Raw genomic sequence first — 24,713 nt, forward strand, 5'->3', positions numbered from 1 at the left:
ATTTTACCTCCCAATCTGAATTGCATTATGCGATTGTCAAATAAACAGATGGAAGGACATCATGGACTAGATAAAATGAGAAGGTACTTATGGTGACGGAAGCGGTTATTTCAGACCCTCATGGGGATGCGCTATACACAAAAAACCAGTCCATTAAAATTGAGCCAATGAAAACTTCATTTGTATAACGAAACATGTTCATTCAGACAATGAAAATAATCGTTAATAACGTTTAGTGGAAGAAATCTGGGCACTATAAGCTTATATATCTATAACTTGATGTAGCCATAGTGGGGTCAAAATCGTCCATACAGATCAGATGTCCTTAAAGACTTTTTTCCGTTGTCCAGTTACACCCGAGGAAGATTTATTTAGTCAGCGGGTTCTTAGGTTAGCCATTTCAGATACGAGGTAAGCCATTTCAGACACGAGTGTTGCCTTTTATATTTCGGGATTAGGCAACCCTAGTGTTTCAATCTACCAACTGTCAGATCTATCGTAAAGCTTGATATTGTTGAGGTTATACATACTCAGATTTTGAAATTGTCATAGAATTTCACAACGCTCAAAAAAAAATCATCTCCCCCAAAAATGGAATTAAATCGTACGATTATTTTTCTTACAACTTTCCACGTGGATTAACTCAACAACAGTACATCGATGGACTTAATACAATTTTTGGCGATGAAGCTCCGTCAGGGACCAGTGTTTGTTGAATGTTGTATGGTGAATTCATTCATTTTTCATTTCTATAGAAATAAAATTTTCTATAGAAATAAAATTTTGACAAAATTTTCCATAGAAATAAAATTTTGACAAAATTTTCCATAGAAATAAAATTTTGACAAAATTTTCTATAGAAATAAAATTTTGACAAAATTTTCTATAGAAATAAAATTTTTACAAAATTTTCTATAGAAATAAAATTTTTACAAAATTTCCTATAGAAATAAAATTTTGACAAAGTTTTCTATAGAAATAAAATTTTGACAAAATTTTGTATCGAAATAAAATTTTGACAAAATTTTCTATAGAAATAAAATTTTTACAAAATTTCCTATAGAAATACAATTTTTACAAAATTTCCTATAGAAATAAAATTTTGACAAAGTTTTCTATAGAAATAATTTTTTTTTTTAAATTTTCTTAGAAATAAAATTTTGAAAAAATTTTCGATAGAAATAAAATTTTGACAACATTTTCTATAGAAATAAAATTTTGACAAAATTTTCTATAGAAATAAAATTTTGACAAAATTTTCTATAGAAATAAAATTTTGACAAAATTTTCTATAGAAATAAAATTTTGACAAAATTTTCTATAGAAATAAAATTTTGACAAAATTTTCTATAGCAATAAAATTTTGACAAAGTTTTCTATAGAAATATTTTTTTTTTTTAACTTTCTATAGAAATAAAATTTTGACAAAATTTTCTATAAAAATAAAATTTTGACAAAATTTTCTATAGATATAAAATTTTGACAAAATTTTTATAGATATAAAATTTTGACAAAATTGTCTATAGAAATAAAATTTTGACAAAATTTTTATAGATATAAAATTTTGACAAAATTTTCTATAGAAATAAAATTTTTAAAAAATTTTGTATAGAAATAACATTTTTAAAAAATTTTGTATAGAAATAACATTTTTAAAAAATTTTCTATAGAAATAAAATTTTGACAAAATTGTTATAGATATAAAATGTTGACAAAATTTTCTATAGAAATAACATTTTTAAAAAAATTTTCTATAGAAATAAAATTTTGACAAAATTTTTATAGATATAAAATGTTGACAAAATTTTCTATAGAAATAATATTTTGAAAAAATTTTATAGATATAAAATTTTGACAAAATTTTCTCTAGATATAAAAGTTTGACAAAATTTTCCATAGAAATAAAATTTTGACAAAATTTTCTATAGAAATAAAATTTTGACAAAATTTTCTATAGAAATAAAATTTTGACAAAAATTTCTATAGAACTAAAATTTTGACAAAATTTTCTATAGAAATAAAATTTTGACACAATTTTCTATAGAAATACAAAAAAAGGTGGGGAGAATATTTTAAGACTCAATTTTATCTCTCGCCAAACGATATAAACACAATAAAAAAAATCGCAAAGATAAATAAAAAAATAATTAAAAACATAAATTAATAGAGTTCAGCATTTTTCGATTTTCTAGCATCATTATATCGATAAATATTTTCGAATAAATATCAATGTAAGAATGTTTATTTGTATGTCTTTCGTCAATTGATAATGTTATCACAGCAATAATTTATAAATATTTATTTATATCTGCATTTTCCATAATATACAATAAGGTAGTATTAAATTTATTTTGGTATGCATTTCATCATCATTTCATTTAAGTAACACAATAACTAATTTTTCGTATTATTAGTTTTATTATAAATAGTCTACGGTGTATTAAGCTAGAACTTATAATGAAAAAAGGCTAATTTTTCTTATTTATAATGCAATTGTGATTCAATAGAATAGAAATTAGCTTTGTAGGGGGTGTGTGTATGCCAGGCCAGCATTCATTCGATATTGAATGAAATCTCGAAAATAATTGGCAGTGTTGTTTGTTTTGTTCTATTTAAATTGAAAAGCAACAAATATTCGAAAATAATTATTATGTAGGATGATGACAATAGTATTGGGTTCTGTGTGTGGGTGTTTTTTGTTTTGGTAAATTCGCTTCTTTTGAGTCGAAACTGTTTGAAATTAAAGTGTACAAGCTAATAAAATTGTGTGTCAGACCAAAAACTAAACATGGGACAATCGTATTTTTTTGAGAACTACTTGTTTTTATACTGACAGCTTAGTTCGAAGTTTTGGGAATCAAAGAATTCATAGGAAGATTTGAGTTAGTCAACAAATTTAGCATATATTACTTACAACCAAATTGAAAACGAAAATTATACCATCGTTGTACGATAAGCACTAAGGCACCGCATAATGCAAGGCTATCGCACATCTCGTTGGTGTATAAACAGTTATTGTCTATTTTTAACCACATGTGGAAGCTGCACCCTTGACGCTTCGTATGGCTTATTTTTCAACGGCCTTCGGGAAATTAGTGCAAATTGCAACTAATGGACCCATTACAGGACTGGTACTAGTGCTCCAGTTTAACAACATTTTTACTTGTCATATAATTTTTATACTCAATTGATATTAAAAACTTTTTGAATCCACATTTTTACTACAATACAATTATCCGAATTATTTGTTATTCAACATATTTCTTTGTGGTGCGATACGGATGGAAACAGGGTCCTAAAAGTTTCCCAGACTGTTTCATGAGCAGTTGTCTATGGGATAGTCCTACTAAGTTGTTCCAGGATATGTCCTTTGGGATGAGTCCAAGTCGTGTCCTAAGGTGTAAATTTTCCCGGCCAATGACAAACACACGTTAATGTGACCGGTCCATTCCATACGCTTGTACCAGAACTGTTACTGGTCCATATACACCAGGGACTAACCCTGCACCGGTCCTAGGGTTGATCCATTTCCCGTAGGGCGGCTATTGCTACTTTTTCAATCGAGAAGTGGAATCGAAGAACTGGGTACATTGATATTTCGCCTTTCATGGCTACTTCCAAATATTAGTGTGAAGTGTTTCAATGTAGTGGAATTTGATGAGCCACGTCCAAATGCGCCGAAACTGTGTATTTTTATACCCTATCACCATAGAAGGGTGATTGGGATAAAATAAGATTGTCATTCCGTTTGTATGATTTGGTATCTTGGGCTTCTGGATACCGTAGTTTTTCGATTTGCCTGAAACTGGAAATCTAGAGGTATTTTAGGACCACAAATAGGTGTGTCGAAAATGGTGTGATTCGGTCGGTCCATGTTTTGGTATAGCCCCCATATAGACCGATCGCCCGATTTACTTCTTGGGCTTCTAGAAACCGTAGTTTTTATCCGATTTGCTTGAAATTGAAAATCTGGAGGTATTTTGGGTTCATAAATAAGTGCCCGAACGTGGTGTGTATCGGTCTACGGTTTGGTGGTGCCCCCATATAGCCCGATCTTCCAATTTGGCTTCTTGGGATTCTAGACACCGCAATTTTTATCCGGTTTACCTGAAATTACAAATCTGGAGATATTTTGTGTCTACGTATACACTCAAAAAAAAAAAAGTTTACTTGGATCCAAAGATTTTGACCTCCCTTTAAGGATTTTGGTATTGATTCCGAGCCAAAGATGCGGCTTTTTTAAAATAAAGACTTTTTAGGGACCTCCCTGGCTTTAAATCTAGGATCGATAAAATTAAAATTGGATACCGATCTCATTCATCGAATTTTTATTCTCTGTTTGCGATATATTAATAAAGGTATTCATCTACAAACAAATTCCAGTTTCAAAATCCAAATTATGCCAAGTACTTCAAAGTAAAAACTGTTTTCTTAATGCTTAAAAAAAACTTTAAACCAAAGATGCAAATCCTTAAAATAAGTCTTAGCCTATATTTGAAGCATTTTTATCTTAAATTTAAAAATTCAATATGTCCGTTGAGTAAAAGACGATTTATTTAAATAAAAAATGTTTTTCTTTATTTTAAGGAATATTTGCCTTACTTAAAAGTTCTACAACTTCAACAGAGGGACGCAAAATTTCAAGATTTGTGTCCTAAATTTATTGAAAAAAAAAAATTGGAAGCAAGGATTAGAAACTTTCTTTTAATTAAAATGTCATTATTTTAAAGAATTTTGTCCTTAGCATTGCGTAAATTTCGAGTCCTAAAATTTAAGTTGCATAATCTACCATAGTAGGTCAATATTTTTGTCAGTGTAAGTACGCCGAATATGGTGTGTATCGATTCATGTTTTGGTTTATGCAATTTGCCAGAAATTCAAAATCAAGAGGTATTTTGTGTCCACACATAACTAAGCCGAATATGAAGTGTATCAATCGATTTTGATATACCCCCCAAAGAGACCGATCTCCCGATTTGTCTTCGAGACATTGCAATTTTTATCCGATTTGCAGGAAATTCAAAATTTAGAGATATTTTCGGCTCGCAAGTAGGTGTAGCGAATATGGAGTGGTTCGGTCCATGTACCTCATTTTTTGATATCTGATCGGGGAGGAAGACCTCCCCTTGTCCGACTATTTGAAAATTTTACCAAAGTTCTCCGACTTGCTTGAAATTTTCCGGTTGGGGTTGGCATCTACACAGAAAAAAATTTCACAAAAATTTTTCCAATTAAAATTTTAATTGATTTTTAAAAATTATTCAATTTAATTGATTCAACAAATTGTTTAATTGAAACAAAAACCAATCACAAAAATTAATAGTATCAATTAATATTTAATTGGATCAATTAATTTTTAATTGACCTTCAATAAATTTTTTAATTAATACTATCATTTCTGTGATTGTAGAAATTTCAATTAAAATATTAATTGGATCAATGAATTTCGTGATTGAATCGGAATTTTTTTTGTGTGTAGACAAAGATCCGCCACTTTATTTTTCGATATTTTGTCGGGTTTACTTGTCGATTTTTTTTAAAGTGCAGTGAAAAAATAGACCTCCAATTTACTTAATATTTGCTCGGGAGATCTCCTCCTTCTCCGCCTTTAGAAAGTTGGACCAAAGTTCTCCGATATACTTTAAGTTGTTAGGGAAGATTAAGGTGACGTCTAGACAGAGACCCGTTACTTTATTTTTTTTGGGGAGTGGCACGGCACCTCCTCTTACCCGACATTTTGAAACTTGGAGATAAGTTCCTTTATTTTCTTGAAATTTCAGTTTAAAGTTGTATCTGAATAAAAACATGCCTATTTTTTTTGATATTTGATCGGGGAAGGAACGTCCCTTTTTTAAAACAATTGGGCAAAATCTAAACTACTCCGATTTGCTTGAAGTTTACAGGAAATATATAACCTAGACAGCTAATTTACGTCTGAGAGACGTATGAGGTTTTCGCTCTCCCTTACTGAAAATGAATACTAACTCACATTTTTTATCAATACCAGAGATAGTCTGTCGTAAACTGTAAGGTATTTGACATACATTTATGACGTATTTTACCATACGTCAAAAACGTCGTAAACCTTCGTAAAATACTTAGTTGTTGAAAATTTATTTGAGAGTGTCTTCTTCTTATAGAAACATATATGCCCATGTTCCCAAATCCACTTCCAGGTGAATGTGAATCAATTCCACGATTTTCGTGTCCTACAATCCACTTTCACCGGAATTTTCGTGAAATCAATTCACTTGCAAAAGTCTTGGTGAAAGTTGAATTATGTCCAAGATGAGTGTATTTCCGGTTAAAAATGTACTCGCGTAAAAAATTTGAGATGTTTTATATATAATACATGAGTTTTATTAAAACTGCTTCAATTTTAATTAAATAAAATAATAAATTATAATAAGTCTATAGTTTCCACTTATTTTGATTTCCGCCTTAGTGAATTTTTGGGTGATTTGTGCAATCTAGCTGGTTAGAGAAAAGTTCAAAAATAAACGTGGAATTAAGAATACCAAATTATCACGTTCGTGGATTTGACGTGAGTAGTGGAAGTGGAATTGAAGTTGATATCGGAACATGGGTGATAGTAGGAGAATATAGGCATAATACTGCCAGTTGGATTTCACATAATCGTATTAAAATCGGGTTCAGTAAGCGGTGTAGTTGTTTTGTTTTGTATGGCCACACGTTGTACCTAAATCCGATTTTTGTTACAACAATTTTTACGGTTTCAGCAATTGGAAAACGCGTTGCATTCAGACATTTTTCACATACCTTCAAATAGCTTTTGAGTAACAATTTCAAAATATTATTATTAAAAAAATTCTAAAATATTTCAATATGAGATTTGTATGCCTTATGATATTTAAAATAGTTTTTGAAATCAAATCTATGGATTCTGTAAGAGTTTTTGATATTTACTACGTTTTTTACGTTTTATACAGGTATATGACGTTTACAACTTTTTGACAGTAGAAAACCCAAATTGCTGTTCGGACCATCTCTGATCAATACACCAATAAATTTGTTGCAGGTATAGACGTTCAACAATAGTGGTCTGCATCGAATAACTTTTCACTACATGTATGCAATTCGCTGTCGAATATAGTACATACTCTGTCTTTCTCTCAGAGCGCAAGTAGTGAAGTGAAGAGAACACTTGCTTGTCAAATACCACCAAGTACTTATCCGAAACAATATGTGTTCCGAAGAAAAGGAACAATAAAAATGTAAGTACTTGAGAAAAAGTACAACATGGATTCTTTTCACTTCACGTGGTACCACAAGTATTTCTCAGTTATGTGCGAAGCAAAACTTTCCATTATTATTAATCATAGGTATCTATGTATGTCACATATTTCATGTATTTATGTATGTCACACACTTACCTTAACGTTTGCCGTTCTTTATAACAAACCGAAAACATATATTGTGTAGAGTAACTGTTTTTTTGTATTTCTGAAACTGCACGTGGTACATGGAGTACTCTATGAAGTTTTGTTCTCGCAACATACTCGACGTGATCACTCTGAGTACACTTCAATAAGAGAGAAAGAGGAATATGTGTTTGTTGGTAGTGAAGAAATAAGAGTAGCAACAAGAAGTTACTCGTGGTTTTTGGTGTTCATCAAAATGTGTACCAATTGTTTTGCGACTCTCTCAAATAGATGTACTCATGTAGCAAGTACACGTGTACTCTGCATTTACAAATGGAATTGTGCAGACCTCTATTCAACAACATATGTATTTACAATTTTTTTTTCATTAAAATCCCAAAATATTTGTCGAGGCTTAAACGTAACGTTCAATAACAAATAATTTGTAATGTTTGATTCTCCAACCAACCAATTTCTTACAAATTAGGTTGTTGAGAACACAAATTATTTGTTGTCTTCTGTTGGTAAACCTTGCTAGCAACTTATTTGTAATAATGGTTATTAAATTTGTTGCAGGAAAATTAAGAAACTTTGTCGTTGGTTTTCCAACAAAAGTTATTGGTTCTTAAATTATTTTTATCTGTGTATCATTATAATGTTGTGAACATTTTTTTCACTTTAGATGTTTAGGCTCACCAACAATAGCCAGTTAACAAAAATTCTAACGCAATTGAAATTTTGTGGCTGGTCAACAATATAATTAGCTGTAAATAAAACAAATAGCATGTAGCTGTCATTTCTAGTTTAACAGCTATATCAATGTGAACTTGGTAACACTTCATGTCAGCAAAATATTTGTGGTTAAAATGGAACATACATTTTGCCTTATATAGTAGATTCAAGGATTGAAATAATGTTTTCGTTTCTGGTCGTCTGTTTCAGAAAATTAATTGAATTTGAGGCTAACAAAGAAAAAAATTAAAATATTTCTTTTAAAAAATATCTCAAAATCGTATGCCCATTTTGATGTATACACTTATGGGAATTATTATTTTTTTATTGTATTTTTGTAACAAAAGCTCGTTTTGGAATTATAACAAATATACTTAAGATTATTCTTTTGGTAAGTTGTTGTTTTCTTTTTTTCGTTTGCAATTTTTTGTTTTTATTTCACTTGTTTATAACAATTTTATAACCATAAGCACATTTCATTTTGATAATTTTTATATTAATGCTAAATTTATTGTTGGGTACTTTTGTAAGGGAGGGGTAGTGGGGGTGGTTTTTACAATCCATTTCATTTATTTTGCTTGCATTAAAAATTCCTTAGAAAAAAATTCTATAAATAGAGTTTTCTTTCTATGGTAGTTGGTTTAATTGTTTGTTTATGTGTATGTACTTAAAATAAGATGTAAAAACAATGTAATTAACAATTTACTAAATTAATAACAACAATTTGCTTGTGATAAAATCAATGGTTGTCGTAGTAGCCATTTTGTACTCTCAAATACGCTTAATGGTGGGATCTGTAAAGAATACCGATAACTTACGTTTGAATTTCTCCATGCGAGGCTCATGATCCGATTCCGATTCACAGCTATCACTGTCATCGCCAAATACAATGGTGCGTGAGAATGTCGGCAGAGGTATGGCCGTTATTGGTGGCGATTGACCATCATCCGTTTCAGAGAAACCAGGATTCAGAATGATATTCGGTATCAATTCGATGCTATCCCAGCCATTTTCAAATTCTAAAGAGATAATGAGAACATAGCAATGATGATGATGACGATAACGATGATGGATGGTGAGAGTATTGGGGAGGTTGGGGGTTAGGCGAATGGATAATGAAAATAATTTGCGACCAGAGGTTTTGTGATCATAATGAAATGCGTCAAGGAATATAAGAACAAAGTGATGGGAATTTTTGTTTTAATTTTATGTTTTTTTATGTTTGTTGTCAGTTAAGTGTTAACGAAACGTTTGAACAAACGAATAACACCACAATCATAAGCAAATGGCGGCAATATAAGCAACAGCGATGACATAAAGTTCCCAGGAGTGAGAGAGAGAGGTTTTTGTTTTATATATTAATGGTTGAGAGTAAAACAGAAAACAGGTGATACAGAGAAAAGAGAGAGAGAGAAAGAGAAATATGTTGACATAAAAATTTTTGTGTGTGTAATTTCATCAATACAATGAACGATATCAAAAACACAACAACTCAATTCAATTCAGAACACATAGAGCAAGTTTTTTTTGTTTGGTAATTTTTCAATTTTTTAAGCGTTTTTTTTTTTCTTTAAATTTTATTAATCTTTGCAAAACTGAAATAAAAATTATTAACAGCGAACTTTTGAACAAACATTTGAACAGAATACTAATTATCTATGGAGTTATTTATCTATAAGTATTGTAAAATAGATCTCTACTTATTAGTAATCAAGACATATTTACAAATATATTGACAATAAATTGCAGGTATTTTGTAATTTATATTTTACAAATGTAGAATATATTTTTTTGTGTATGTGTATTGTAGCAGGTCCCAATATTTGCATGCACCTTTTAACTGTGTGTAAAGTAGGTCTCAACTGATTGTCACTGATTGTTTACTACTATGTAACAAATCATCCAGAATCGAGAATATATAAGAAATAAGATTTATATATCTGGATGAAATTTTATATTCCCTAGTGTAACTTTTGTCGTTGTATAGTGTATTCTAGTTAAATAAAAATCTAGACATATTTAATATTAACTTTATATCTAAAGCTTTTCCTTTTAATTTTAATATAATTGTAATTTTAATTTATATATAGATTTAATTGTTATATCCACCACAATGGAATGGGATCATAATAAGTTTGTCATTATGCTTGCTACACATAGAAGTAACGACTTTGGACCAAATTTTAAGATTTAACGATTTTCGTCTGCCGAAATTACAAATAATGCTGCATAGTTTTGAAATTTAGCACATATCTTTGTTTGTCTAAAATTTCGTTTCTCAGAGAAGAAATCCCTTACTCTGTTACGAGGAGAATTTTTACAAAGAGAAACAAGTAAGGGAAGTCTAAAGTCGGGCGGGGCCGACTATATTATACCCTTCACCACTTTGTAGATCTAAATTTTCGATACCATATCACTTCCGTCGAATGTGTTGGGGGCTATATATAAAGGTTTGTCCCAAATACATACATTTAAATATCACTCGATCTGGACAGAATTTGATAGACTTCTACAAAATCTATAGACTCAAAATTTAAGTCGGCTAATGCACTAGGGTGGAACACAATGTTAGTAAAAAAATATGGGAAACGTTTAAATCTGAAGCAATTTTAAGAAAACTTCAAAAAAGTTTATTTATGATTTATCGCTTGATATATATGTATAAGAAGTTTAGGAAAATTAGAGTCATTTTTACAACTTTTCGACTAAGCAGTGGCGATTTTACAAGGGAAATGTTGGTATTTTGACCATTTTTGTCGAAATCAGAAAAACATATATATGGGAGCTATATCTAAATCTGAACCGATTTCGACCAAATTTGGCACGCATAGCAACAATGCTAATTCTACTCCCTGTGCAAAATTTCAACTAAATCGGAGTTAAAAATTGGCCTCTGTGGTCATATGAGTGTAAATCGGGCGAAAGCTATATATGGGAGATATATCTAAATCTGAACCGATTTCAACCAAATTTGGCACGCATAGCTACAATTCTAATTCTACTCTCTGTGCAAAATTTCAACTAAATCGGAGCAAAAACTTTGCCTCTGTGGTCATATGAGTGTAAATCGGACGAAAGCTATATATGGGAGCAATATCTAAATCTGAACCGATTTCAACCAAATTTGGCACGCATAGCTACAATGCTAATTCTACTCCTTGTGCAAAATTTCAACCAAATGGGGATAAAACACTGGCTTCTGGGACCGTATTAGTCCATATCGGGCGAAAGATATATATGGGAGCTATATCTAAATCTGAACCGATTTCAATAAAATTTGGCACACTTGACTATAGTACTAATTGTTCTTCTTGTGCAAAATTTAAAGTAAATTAGGGTAAAACTCTGGCTTCTGGGGCCATATAAGTCCATATCGGGCGAAATATATATATGGGAGCTATATCTAAATCTGAACCGATTTCTTCCAAAATCAATAGGGATCTATTCTGCGCAAAAACATACTTGTGCCAAATTTGAAGTCGATTGGACTAAAACTGCGACCTAGACTTTGATTACAAAAATGTGTTCACGGACAGACGGACATTGCAATATCGACTCAAGAGCCCACCCTGAGCATTTTTGCCAAAGACACCATGTGTCTATGTCGTCTCCTTCTGGGTGTTGCAAACATATGGACTAACTTATAATACCCTGTTCCACAGTGTGGAGCAGGGTATAAAAATAATTTGGATTGCAACTGCATTAAGCATCTAGATCAATATTTATTTTAGATATTTTAAATATTTAAATTATATAAAATTAAAAAAAGGCACATTTTTTAAGGAACAAAATTATTGGCACAGGTAGTTCGTTTTTTTTAGTTTTTTTTTGGTACATTTAGTACTTGGTGGGCATTGCTGTTTGTTTGATAGCAGCATATGGGGCCTAAAAATCAATATTTGTGGTAGGCACATTTTTTTGTAGATACTAACATATGTGGTTTAGGGTATAATGAAGTCCTGTGCCGATATTTATGTGTAGCACTGTATATATGGGAGCTATATCTAAATCTTAACCGATTCAAAACTTAGTACACCTGACGATACTACTAATTTCACTGCTTGTACAAAATTAAAGCAAATCAGGCTAAAACTCTAGTTTCTACAAAAAAAAAACTATCACGAAAAATTTTCCAATTAAAATTTTACTTGAGTTTTAAAAATATTCAATTAAAAATTTAATTGATTCAACAAATTTTTTAATTGAAACCAAAAATCAATCACAAAAATTAGTTTTATTAATTAATTTTTTAATTGAATTTGGTGATTGATAATTCCATTTCTGTGATAGAAGACATTGGATCAATTAATTTCGTGATTGAAGACAAAAACTATTTTTTGTGTGTAGGGTCATATTACTGCATATCGGGCGAAAGATATATATGGGAGCTATATCTAAATCTGAACCGATTTCAAACTCAATAGGGTTCTATTCTGACCCAAAACAGAAACTTGTGGCAAAGTTGAATTCGATTGGACTAAAATTGCGACCTAGACTTTGATTACAAAAATGTGTTCACGGACAGACGGACATGGCTATATCGACTCAGGAGCCCACCCTAAGCATTTTTGCCAAAGACACCATGTGTCTATCTCGTCTCCTTCTGGGTTCTCCAAACATATGCACTAACTTATAAAACCCGAATTTATGAGAAATGAGACAACGATTGTCCCTAAATTTTTGTGTATGCTTTTACAGAAAAGAAAACTCTTCCTTCACTGTACGACCTAGATCTTGATTACAAAAATGTATTCACATACAGACGGACATGGCTATTTCGACTCAGGGAACGGCTCTGACCAATATTGCCAAAGACACCATGTGTCTCGTCTCCTTCTGGGTGTTGCAAATATATGCACTAACTTATAATATCCACTTCCACAGTGTGGCGCAGGGTATAAAAACAATAAAATAGGATAAAATCTACCACCAGCACAGTAGTTAAATATTAAAAATAAATAACTCAAATTGAATGACAATCCAATTTAAACCAATTGTTATAAACTATTTCTTGATTTATTAAAATTTCTTTACTAAAAAAGTTGTCCCTTATTATTGTATAAATTTTATGTGCTAAAATGTAGGTTCAAAATTTTTATATTGGCCCAATATTTGTTCATTATGGTTAAAGTTTTAAATTTATTGTTGATATAAATTTTAATTTAAGTTTGAATTTTGATATTTAATTTAAGTTTTATTTAATTTATTTTAGTTCTATGTTACTTTTTATATATATCGTTTTTTAAATAACTTATATAAATTCAATTTAACTTAAATTCATTTAGTACTTCATAAATTTAACTTTATAAATTGAAGTCCTTTAAGTTTGGTTTCCAAATCTAATAAATAAAATTGATTGTTTCCTATATGAAGCTTATTAGGAAAAACTACTGTTTGCATGTACTATAAAATCTCTGCATAGGTTAGATAAATATTTAATTATGCTAAAGAGTTTGTAAATTCATTCTATTATTTGTAAGTAATTATAAATGCTGTTTATGTGAAATTCATTTAATTTAGAGACATGTTTTGTCCATTTGGTCGTATATTGTTAAAAGTTTGTAAACTGGTTATTCATAAGACGAATATGGGAGTGCTAGAATTTTGGAGTGCTATAAATATTTCCCTAAATGTGTTAGTTAGCTAAGTAATTAGTATCACTTAATCACTTATATTAAATCTAAGATATGTTCTATTTTAAATTAATCTATATTTTTTTTTATCAACTTCTGCCTACGTTAGTATTTTTTATGTAAACTTTAACATTATAACTATTGTCTATTGTTGTTGCATTAAAAAAAAATCAAAATGTTGGCAGTTATACTTATTAATTCTAATAATTTAAACTAATTTATATAAGAATGAGCTAAATATTTTAATGGTATATATTCGTAATTCAAATTGAGAAAACATTCAGAATATTTATATTTACATGGAACTTGTTCACGAAACCATTGAGAAATGTATTCCGCAGAATTTGCACGGTATTTAAACGAACTCATAAAATATGTAATTAGGCTTCTATTGGTAGAATTAGATTGGTAGAATTCTTGATGTGTTTGTAGATTTTGCAAAATATACCTCTCCAACTAAGAGGATCATCAACTTTCTATAGAAATAAAATTTTATTTCCAAAATTTTATTTCTATAGAAAATTTTTTCAAAATTTTATTTCCACAGAATATTTTGCCAAATTCTATTTCTATAGAAAATTTTGTCAAAATTTTATTTCTATAGAAAGTTTTATTTCTGTAGAAAATTTTGTCAAAATTTGAAGAAATTTTGAAGAAATTTTCTATAGAAATAAAATTTTGCCAAAATTTTCTATAGAAATAGAATTTTGACAAAATATTCTGTAGAAATAAAATTTTGAAAAAATGTTCTATAGAAATAAAATTTTGACAAAATTTTCTACAGAAACAAAATTTAGACAAAATTTTCTATAGAAATAGAATTTTGACAAAATATTCTGTAGAAATAAAATTTTGAAAAAATTTTCTATGGAAATAAAATTTTGCCAAAATTTTCTATAGAAATAAAATTTTGCCAAAATTTTCTATAGAAATAAAATTTTGAGAAAATTTTCTATAGAAATAAAATTTCGGCAAAATTTTCTATAGAAATAAAATTTTGACAAAATTTTCTATAGAAATAAAATTTTGACAAAATTTTCTATAGAAATAAAATTTTGACAATATTTTCTATAGAAATAAAATTTCGGCAAAATTTTCTATAGAAATAAAATTTTGACAAAATTTCCTATAGAAATAAAATTTTGACAAAATTTTCTATAGAAATAAAATTTTGACAAAATTTTCTATAGAAATAAAATTTTGACAAAATTTTCTATAGAAATAAAATTTTGACAATATTTTCTATAGAAATAAAATTTCGGCAAAATTTTCTATAGAAATAAAATTTTGACAAAATTTTCTATAGAAATAAAATTTTTAGAAAATTTTCTATAGAAACAAAATTTTTGCAAAAATTGCTATAGAAACAAAATTTTGGCAAAATTTTCTATAGAAATAAAATTTTGACAAAATTTCCTATAGAAATAAAATTTTGACAAAATTTTCTGTAGAAATAATATTCCTTTTCAAATTAATAAGTAGATAAATTAATTTTTTTTCGGACTTTTCCATCCCTACATTCTGTGTAAAGGAATGAAGAAATTGAGTTGAAATTGAATTTTTTGTTAACACTGTGCACTTTCGGAATACATTTATATATTAGTTATGTTCCTTTACCTACTACTGGTTTCTAATGTTTACTAGAAAAAGCCGATTTCAAGCCGGCTTCGGCGAGTCGCCGACGATATTTACGAGCAGCCGTCGCCGAGATTTTGACAACTGGAAACGGCTTAAAATAAGCCGCCGAACGAATTCACAAAGTCGCCGAAGATTTTCATAAAAATGCGTTTTTTCGCAGTTTTTTTAAAAAAAAAGCGTAAACTCTAAATTATTTTAAAAGTTCGCAGGAACTTTTTTAATTATTTACTGTCCAGTTTTAATGCACATTTGTTTCATTTACTGTGAAAAAGTACCGTATTTGCAGGGTAATTCTACAGTTTACGGAGAGCACGCACTATTTTAGGTTGAATGTATGTATCGTAAAGTGAAAAGTGATTCAAAAATTGGTAGATCAACAATTTTATGGATATTCTAAAGCGTAAACAATCATTTTGAAATCGTTTGAAAAAGAAATTGTACAAAAAATCAAAAATTACACAATTTTTTTAAACGCTCCAGGAGAGAAGATTATGATTAATCTGAAGTCGACGAAAAGAACGAGCAACAAAAGGATATCGCAGATTACCAATTATTATTAAAAACAAAACTCGATTTTCTAAGTAAAGCAAAAATTAAATTGAACCAACATATACGCAATTTAAAAAAAAATAATAATAATAAAATATTTAATTTTCAGTTTTTTCAGTGTTCTGAAAACACTGCAAAGGACAAACTTCTCTCATTTATAGCATCAACTGCAAAAGAGGCAGAACATAATAGCCTAGACCTACACCGAAAAAAAAGTGAACTGTTTTATAGGAAGAATGAACTATCTCGCACGAAAATTGAACTAAATTTTACTCCACATTTTGAGATTTCCACAAAGCGTTGTTAAAACCAGGAAATTTTAATGCCCTGTTGTACTTTTTAACTACAGTTCACGAAATTACATCATCTCATACAAGAACAAATTAACTAAAAGTAAAGAAGAAAATCATTGGCGCCAAATCGTGACCATTTTAACCATACAGTAGTTCATTCTTACTATTTTTGGGAATCGTACGAAAATCTTTTTTTGCGTTAGTTCATATTGAACTTATGTGTACGGTCATTGAACTTTATACTCGCGTTTAGTTTATAAAATTTTTGAGACATACTTAAAAAAAGTAAGATTTCATTAAGCTGTGGAAAATTTCGATAAAAATAATAAAATTTAACTACAAGCAAATAAATTTTTTCCAATAAAAATAAGTTAAATTTAACGTTAGCTTAACTACTGAATTTTTTTTGTAGAAATTAAAAGATAATTCGATGTGGAAGTCGATGAAATGGAAAACTCCGTAGGCTAATCACTTTTTCGAAGTTTTATTAATTTTAATTTTATTTTGCTTTAATTTAGAAACTTTTTCATAGAGTTTTACAAGTTCTATCCGGCTAAGAAACTTTTATATTTAAAGGAAAACACCTCAGATTTCATACAAAATTATGTTGATATCTTTATCCCTTATAAAGTTGCAGAATTATTTCCAAGAAAAAAAAAAAAAAAAACGATTTGGAACCACTGTGCATCGATACAAACTATTTGCATACTTTTGTGATCATATGTTTTACAAAATTGCTTGTTTAAAGCAACACAGAAAATATTATATTTAATAGTCATGGAGTTTTTACTACGAGTATTTCTCAGGACTCGTACTTTTGTCTTCAGAGAACAATTCTTTACATTTTCTATTTCTACCAGAGAACGGCTGCGATCTAGTAAACACCAATATTTGCAATCTTGAAACACGCCCAGCGGGAAAATTGCGAAGTACCGCAAAAATCATGCCTTCTTAACCCATGATTTTGGGATCCTTAACACCTTCCCATATGCCTTCTCCTATCATGCATGCTAAAATGCCTTGCACTTCCTTTCTAAAAAATGCCCGCAAACATTATTCTGTGCCTTCTTTGGGAATTCGAAAAAGAAGGACCTACATTGTTGTTATAAGAATGAAAATTCAGTTTTTTTATATAATCATCAAACAAACATTTGTATCAACATTTTTAACAGGACACGGTTTTGCCTCAAAATTAGAATTTGCTGTTATTTCGCAAGATGATTTATATTTAGATATAGTTGTTGATTTTAGTTCTAGTTACTTTATACGTTTGTTTTGATCGTGCTATTTTTCTATTTGTCTTCTAACATATATTATTTGTTGTTGTTATATTACAGTTTTGTAATGTTGTTGTGAGAACATACACACAGAATAATTTATTTGACTTCAAATCTTTTGAACTTTCCTTAAGGATTTCGTTATTGAATCTGAAATATTGTTTTTTTTTTTAATATAAAGTCACTTTTTGGAAGTTAACTAGCTCTAGATCTAGGCTCTGTGAATTTAAAGCTAGGATACAGGTCTCATTTATTGAATTTTCGTTCACTTTTTGCGATATATCAACACAGGTATACAGCTATAAATAAATTTCGAATAAAAAATACATTTTAATGCAAGAAATGTTTTCGGATTTTCAAATAAATATTTAACCAAAAATGCAAAATTCTCCAAATAAGTATTAGCCTATTTTGAAGTTTTTTTATCTTTAATACAAGGGTTCAATATCACAGTTAATTAAAAGATTATTCACTTAAATCATTTTTTTCTTCTTTATATTAAGTGAAATCGGCCTTACATTAAAGTCCTATAACTTTGATATAGGCACGATCATTTCAAAGATTCGTGTACTAAATTTAAATAAAATAGATTTTAATTTAAGATTATGAACTTTTTCAATTATTTTTTGTTTGTATATGTGCAGTTTTATCTCTACATGGTCACTATAGTTTGTTCTCCCTTGTTTTTGAAAAATAAAATTTAAAAAAAAATAAAAAGTATAGCACTTGTTGCATTACATATCAGCCACCCTGTACATATGGGTAGGTATATATAACTCCGATCACGTTTGAACTGAATATAGTAAAAGTGCTTGCCACTCAAAAAAAAAGTTTGTTCAAAATTTCAAAAAATTGGCTGAGTAATAGGGATATAAACTCAAATCGGACGATATATACCTGACACTATATATATACCTGACACGATCTCTTTGAAAATTGACAGAGATACTACTATTAACAAGAGCAAACGTTTTGCCAAATTTCATGTAAATCGGTTGTTCCCTTGAATTAATACCAGTTTGGGGGTCAAATACCCCACTGTGCGACAGGATACTTTGTACAAGTAGCTACTATTTATGTAGGTCGGATGGTATTGCAAATGAGCTATATCGGACCACATTTAGGTGTAGCCCACGATCCTCTTGGAGGAGACAATTTTATCACCGATCCCCCGATTTTATTTCCTGCGCTTTCTGGAGATGAAAAATTCATTCGATCCAGTTGAAATGTGGTACGTGGTGTTAGTAACTGGCCTCTAACAACGATGCAAAAGTGGCCCATATCGTTCCAAAGATATATATAGCCTCCATAAAAAGCAATTTACATTATTTATTTATTATTTAATTTATTATAATTACAAATTACAATAAACTTATTTATACGGGCACTAGCAAGTAGAGGCTATCTGCCTAAGCAAATTCCATATTTGGTTTCCTGCGCTTCTGCAGGGGCATATTTCATACGATCCAATCGAAATTGTAAATTTTTATGTTAACCGATCAAGAACTGATTTAGCTTATATAGGTATTTAATCTACCTCCATGTACATTAAGGCAATGTTAAGAGGTTTTAAGATACCTTGTCTTTAGTAGAACTTTCTTCGTAATACATGGTGGATGGTCCATAAGACTCGGCCTGCCTGACATTCCGGTCGTATTTACTTATTTTTATAGTGCGGTTAAATAAATAAACATAAATCTTTCTAAATAATTAATAATTAAATTAATAATAACAAAAATCTATAACTTTGCCTATAGTAGAATCTGTTCGAACCCACCAATGATCCCATACTCATTATTTGTTGGCTGCCAAGCTATAAATTTGCTTATGTCTAGTTACTCCTAACTTTGGCCTTCTAGAAGTCATTCTCTGTAACATATAAAAGATCCGATACCCATTATACGTTCACTTCCAACAGAAGGGAACGCGGAATGACCTCACGTGTAGCTTAAGTTCACCTTTTGGCGCCCACATCACATAAATGTGTCGTAGGCCAGTGGATGAGTGTAGGACTACCAATAACGAGGACCCCGGTTCAAATCCCGACGGAGCAGAAAAATAAAAATACACTTGAGGTAAATATTAAAATCAAAAAAAGAAGATAAACTGTATAGGAAAAGTAAGTCAAATTAAATTCGAACGTAAAATGTATGAGGGCAAATGTTCAGTTCATAGACAACCTTGCCTTCAAAATATTTATTTTTACACGCTTTCTTTTACGCCTTCCTGGCCAGGCCTGTTTGAAGGCCTTCTTTGGAAGGCATGATTTTTGTACTTAGTATGAAGGCCTGATAACATGGCATCGACGACACCACCTCTAGAAGGCATACGAATAGAAGCGAGAGGCAAGGCCTTGGTCTCCAATCCAATCCAATGTTATTTTGAAATGAACACGTAATGCAGCGCCCAGGCCTTATAGCTACCCGGACAGCACTTCCATCATCGATTCCACGTCGCTTCCATTTCCCGCTGGGACCAATTGGTAAAAAAATTCAACCACCAATATCCAATGCAACCGACGACTGTCGGTGTTTGTTAGTATGAGTGTTGGTCTCTCGAAAACACCGTAGTAAAGCAATCACACAAATTGGTTACCCATATCTCAGCATTTTGGTTTTCTCTTATCTCTCTTAATTCTCTTGAGCTAATGCCAATTGCTGGTAATTGTTGTTATTGAGTGCAATCACACTTAAGTGCCACACTAGTTTTTTATTTACCGAGCGTTGTTACAATGTCGATTGGTTTAAGATTGCAAGACACTGCATACGAACATTGTTATATACTAATGGTGTTTTTATTCTCGCATTTGTATCAATGTAAAAGATCGCATGGTAATTGGTGTCTTACTCACTGCCACCGACATTTTGTGGGTAAGATTGCAATAAGAAAAAAAACCACCGGTTGCAGTTCTCTGATTTCTACCACAAATAAAGTAAAGGAACATAACTAATATTTCTTTTTGTTAATTTTAAAAAATAAAATATTTTAGTAATTTTTTTTTAATTAATTTAGCTTAAATATGTAAAGCTTTACAAACACACAAAAATGTACACAAAGACATATTTATGTGAATACACATATTAACATAAAATGTTGCCATTAATTTTGTTTTTTTACATATTGAAGAACTTAAGATGGGGGAAAAACACAAAAAAAAAAAAAATTCAAGACAGTCACAAAAAGACAGTGTAAGAAAATAGGGGAAAAGGAAAAAAGACGAACAGTAATAGTAATGAAATGAAAAGCAAACTTAGAAAAGAAGCTGAGAAGGCAACAGTAACACATTAATATTAACAACAACAACAACGACATTAACATATATAGCAACAGCAATAATTATTTGTGATAATATTGTTTTTTTTTTGTATTTTGTTTTTTATTATTAGAATTTAAGCATTAGCAACATTAACAGAATCAGCATCACCAACATCACCAGCAGCTGCAATAGCAGTACGATGATGATGATGATGATCACCATCTTCATCGGTATTTGTATCAACAGCATCAGCAGTTATTGCTGATGCAGCATCATCAAAATTATCAACCTCATCTCCATCCCCATCTCCATCTCTGTTGCCATCATTATCATCAACAACATCTACAATAACAACAATATGATGATGATTATTATAACATATAGTGCTACTACTTTGTCCCATGCGACTATTATTGTTGCCAAATGATTGATTGAATATTTGATTAATGCAATTATCTGCCGGATTAGAGGATTGGAGGGAAAAGCTTCTTTGATTTTCCATCTTATATGGTATGTGATAAGGTTGCAATTGCAGTTGATATGGGGTTTTTGTTGGCGGCGGTAATTGCAACTGCCGTTGCTGTTGGTGATGTTTCTTCGATGGCATATTGATAACATTTTGTAAGCTAGCATTGACACAATTAGAATTTAGGTCTGTACCCGCTTGAGATGATTGATAGCACTCTCTGGTTAGAACTATACATAATCCAATAGCTAATATCACAAATGTTCCAAGTACTATACTGACAGCAACAATCCAAATACGTGGATCAAAATTATCTAAATCGGGTTGTATAAGGCGTATTAAATCTAAATAAATACCATCCAATAAAATTACCCATTTGGAAAGATTTATTTGTATTTTTGGGATTTAGGTTTTGCAATATTAAAGAAGGAAATGGATTTAGTGAGTGAAAATTATAAATTGGACCATTTATTTAATGTTGGAATATGAGAGGATGATTCAAAAAATGGAAAAGTAAAAAAAGAGAAAGAAAAGAGATATATAGGATATAAGATAACAGTAATTAATATATAGTAGAATTACACATTTATAACGATTATTAATTATTTTAATATAATAGAATAACAACAAAATAAAAAAAAAAACAAATACTTCCTCAATTTTACTCTATAATTACAAAATAGTTTTCCATACACATATATCCTATTTACTTGCTAAATCATTACGTTACTTGTATTACTCTAAACATCGAAACAACATTAATGTTTTTTTTTTAACTTTTATACCACCATAAAATGGGGAGTGAACTAACTTCGTGTAAAGCATTGATCTAGCGATGTCCGTCCGTCTGTTGAAATCACGTTATTTTCCGCAAGAAAACCCCTAACTTAAATTTGGTTCTAGTAGTTGTAATTAGGGTTTTAAAAAGTGGCTCTAAAAGTGTCAATCGCTATAAACGGGTGAGAACGGGTCCTGCACTGAAAAAACAGTGAACCCGCCAGGAAGTAAAAATTTCGGTTAATTTTAGAAAATTTTGAATATTTTTAGAAAATTTTAACTAAACAGTATAACAAACGCTGGCATCACGCCGATGTCATAAAAATAAGTAAATATTTTTCGACAAATTCAAGAAAATTTATTGGACATAATTAAGTTTTTTTTTTCACTTGTTAAAGAAAATTTTGTAGTTTGAAGGAAAAAATTGGAGTTCAAAATTGCAAGAATGTCTTTAGTGACATACGAAGTTCATGATGAACGCATTTGTAGTAAAATTTACAAATTTAAAGAAATATTGAACTATTTTGTGGAAGACACGAATTTAGTTAATCTTTATCCTTCATTTGTGTACATTTTTTTCCTTCGGTTTTAGTTAATTTAACTAACGTAAACAAAAAATTATTAGAGTAGAGGAAACTTTCTCCAAACATAATAACAGGTTGGCTGATAAGTCCCCGGTCTGACACTGGCGTCGCTAGTGTTAAATGCATATTATTTTTATACCCTCCACCATAGGATCGGGGTATATTAACTTTGTTATTCCGTTTGTAACACATCGAAATATTGCTCTAAGACCCCATAAAGTATATATATTCTGGGTCGTGGTGAAATTCTCAGTCGATCTGAGCATGTCCGTCCGTCCGTCTGTTAAAATCATGCTAACTTCCTAACGAAACAAGCTTTCGACTTGAAACTTGGCACAAGTAGTTGGTATTGATGTAGGTCGGATGGTATTGCAAATGGGCCATATCGGTCCACTTTTACGTATAGCCCCCATATAAACGGACCCCCAAACTTGGCTTGCGATTGCTCTAAGAGAAGCAAATTTCATCCGATCCGGCTGAAATTTGGTACATAGTGTTAGTATATGGTCTCTAACAACCATGCAAAAATTGGTCCACATCGGTCCATAATTATATATAGCCCCATATAAACCGATCCCCAGATTTGACCTCCGGAGCTCTTAGAGGAGCAAAAGTCATCCGATGCGATTGAAATTTGGTACATGGTGTTAGTATATTGTCTCTAACAACCATGCCAAAAGTGGTCCATATCGGTCCATAATTATATATAGCCCCCATATAAGCCGATCCCCAGATTTGACTTCCGGAGCCTCTTGGAGGAGCAAAATTCATCCGATCCGGTTGAAATTAGGTACGTGGTGTTAGTATATGGTCTCTAACAACCATGCCAAAAGTGGTCCATATCGGTCCATAATTATATATAGCCCCCATATAAGCCGATCCCCAGATTTGACTTCCGGAGCCTCTTAGAGGAGCAAAATTCATCCGAACCGGTTGAAATTAGGTACGTGGTGTTAGTATATGGTCTCTAACAACCATGCCAAAAGTGGTCCATATCGGTCCATAATTATATATAGCCCCCATATAAGCCGATCCCCAGATTTGACTTCCGGAGCCTCTTAGAGGAGCAAAATTCATCCGAACCGGTTGAAATTAGGTACGTGGTGTTAGTATATGGTCTCTAACAACCATGCAGGAATTGGTCCATATCGGTCCATAATTATATATAGCCCCCATATAAATCGATCCCCAGATTTGTCCTAAGGAGCCTCTTGGAGGAGCAAAATTCATCCGATCCGGTTGAAATTTGGAACATGGTGTTAGAATGTGGTCTCTAACAAACACGCAAGAATTGGTCCATATCGGTTCATAATTATATATAGCCCCCATATAAACCGATCCCCGGATTTGATCTCCGGAGCCTCTTGGAGGAGCAAAATTCATCCGATCCGGTTGAAATTTGCAACGTGGTGTTAGTATAAGGCCGCTATTTAATAGCCATGCCAAAATTGGTCCATATCGGTCTATAGTTATACAAAGCCGATCCTCAATCACACAAAAATTGGTCCATATCGGTTCATAATCATGGTTGCCACTCGAGCCAAAAATAATCTACCAAAATTTTATTTTTATAGAAAACATTGTCAAAATGTCATTTCTATAGAAAATTTTGTCAAAATTTTATTTCTATAGAAAATTTTGTCAAAATTTTATTTCTATAGAAAATTTTGTCAAAATTTTACTTCTATAGAAAATTTTGTCAAAATTTTATTTCTATAGAAAATTTTGTCAAAATTTTATTTCTATAGAAAATTTTTTCCAAATTTTATTTTTATAGAAAATTTTTTCCAAATTTTATTTTTATAGAAAATTTTGTCCATATTTTACTTCTATAGAAAATGTTGTCAACATTTTATTTTGTCAAAATTTTATTTCTATAGAAACTTTAAAGTTAATTATATACTTATTTAATCGGCCTTTTTTAGTTTAATATATACCACGTATGGACTACCTTGTAATTTAGAAGACGGTGGCAGGAAGTTTTAAGATACCTTGCCATCGGCAAGTGTTACCGCAACCCAAGTAATTCGATTGTGGATGACAGTCTTCAGTAGAAGTTTCTACGCAATCCATGGTGGAGGGTACATAAGCTTCGGCCTGGCCGAACTTACGGCCGTATATACTTG

At 30.7% G+C, this 24,713-nt stretch overlaps 1 protein-coding gene across 4 annotated transcripts in view; it reads right to left on the minus strand.

Annotated features, from left to right (window-relative positions):
- The window catches only part of LOC142229180 (uncharacterized), a 279,190-nt gene that overhangs the window by 2,281 nt on the left and 252,196 nt on the right, over positions 1-24,713 (minus strand). The window contains exon 5 of one of the 4 annotated variants that reach the window (XM_075299716.1): positions 8,933-9,133. The exons of 1 other annotated variant lie outside the window; for it this stretch is intronic. In XM_075299716.1, the coding sequence (XP_075155831.1) occupies positions 8,933-9,133 (201 nt within the window). Of the gene's footprint in view, positions 1-8,664; positions 9,134-20,851; positions 21,571-24,713 lie in introns of those variants that run through there. 2 more of the 4 variants (XM_075299715.1, XM_075299714.1) reach the window with 2 other exon arrangements.

The sequence above is a fragment of the Haematobia irritans genome, chromosome 3 (genome assembly GCF_050003625.1).
Source record: "Haematobia irritans isolate KBUSLIRL chromosome 3, ASM5000362v1, whole genome shotgun sequence".
Lineage (NCBI taxonomy): Eukaryota > Metazoa > Arthropoda > Insecta > Diptera > Muscidae > Haematobia > Haematobia irritans.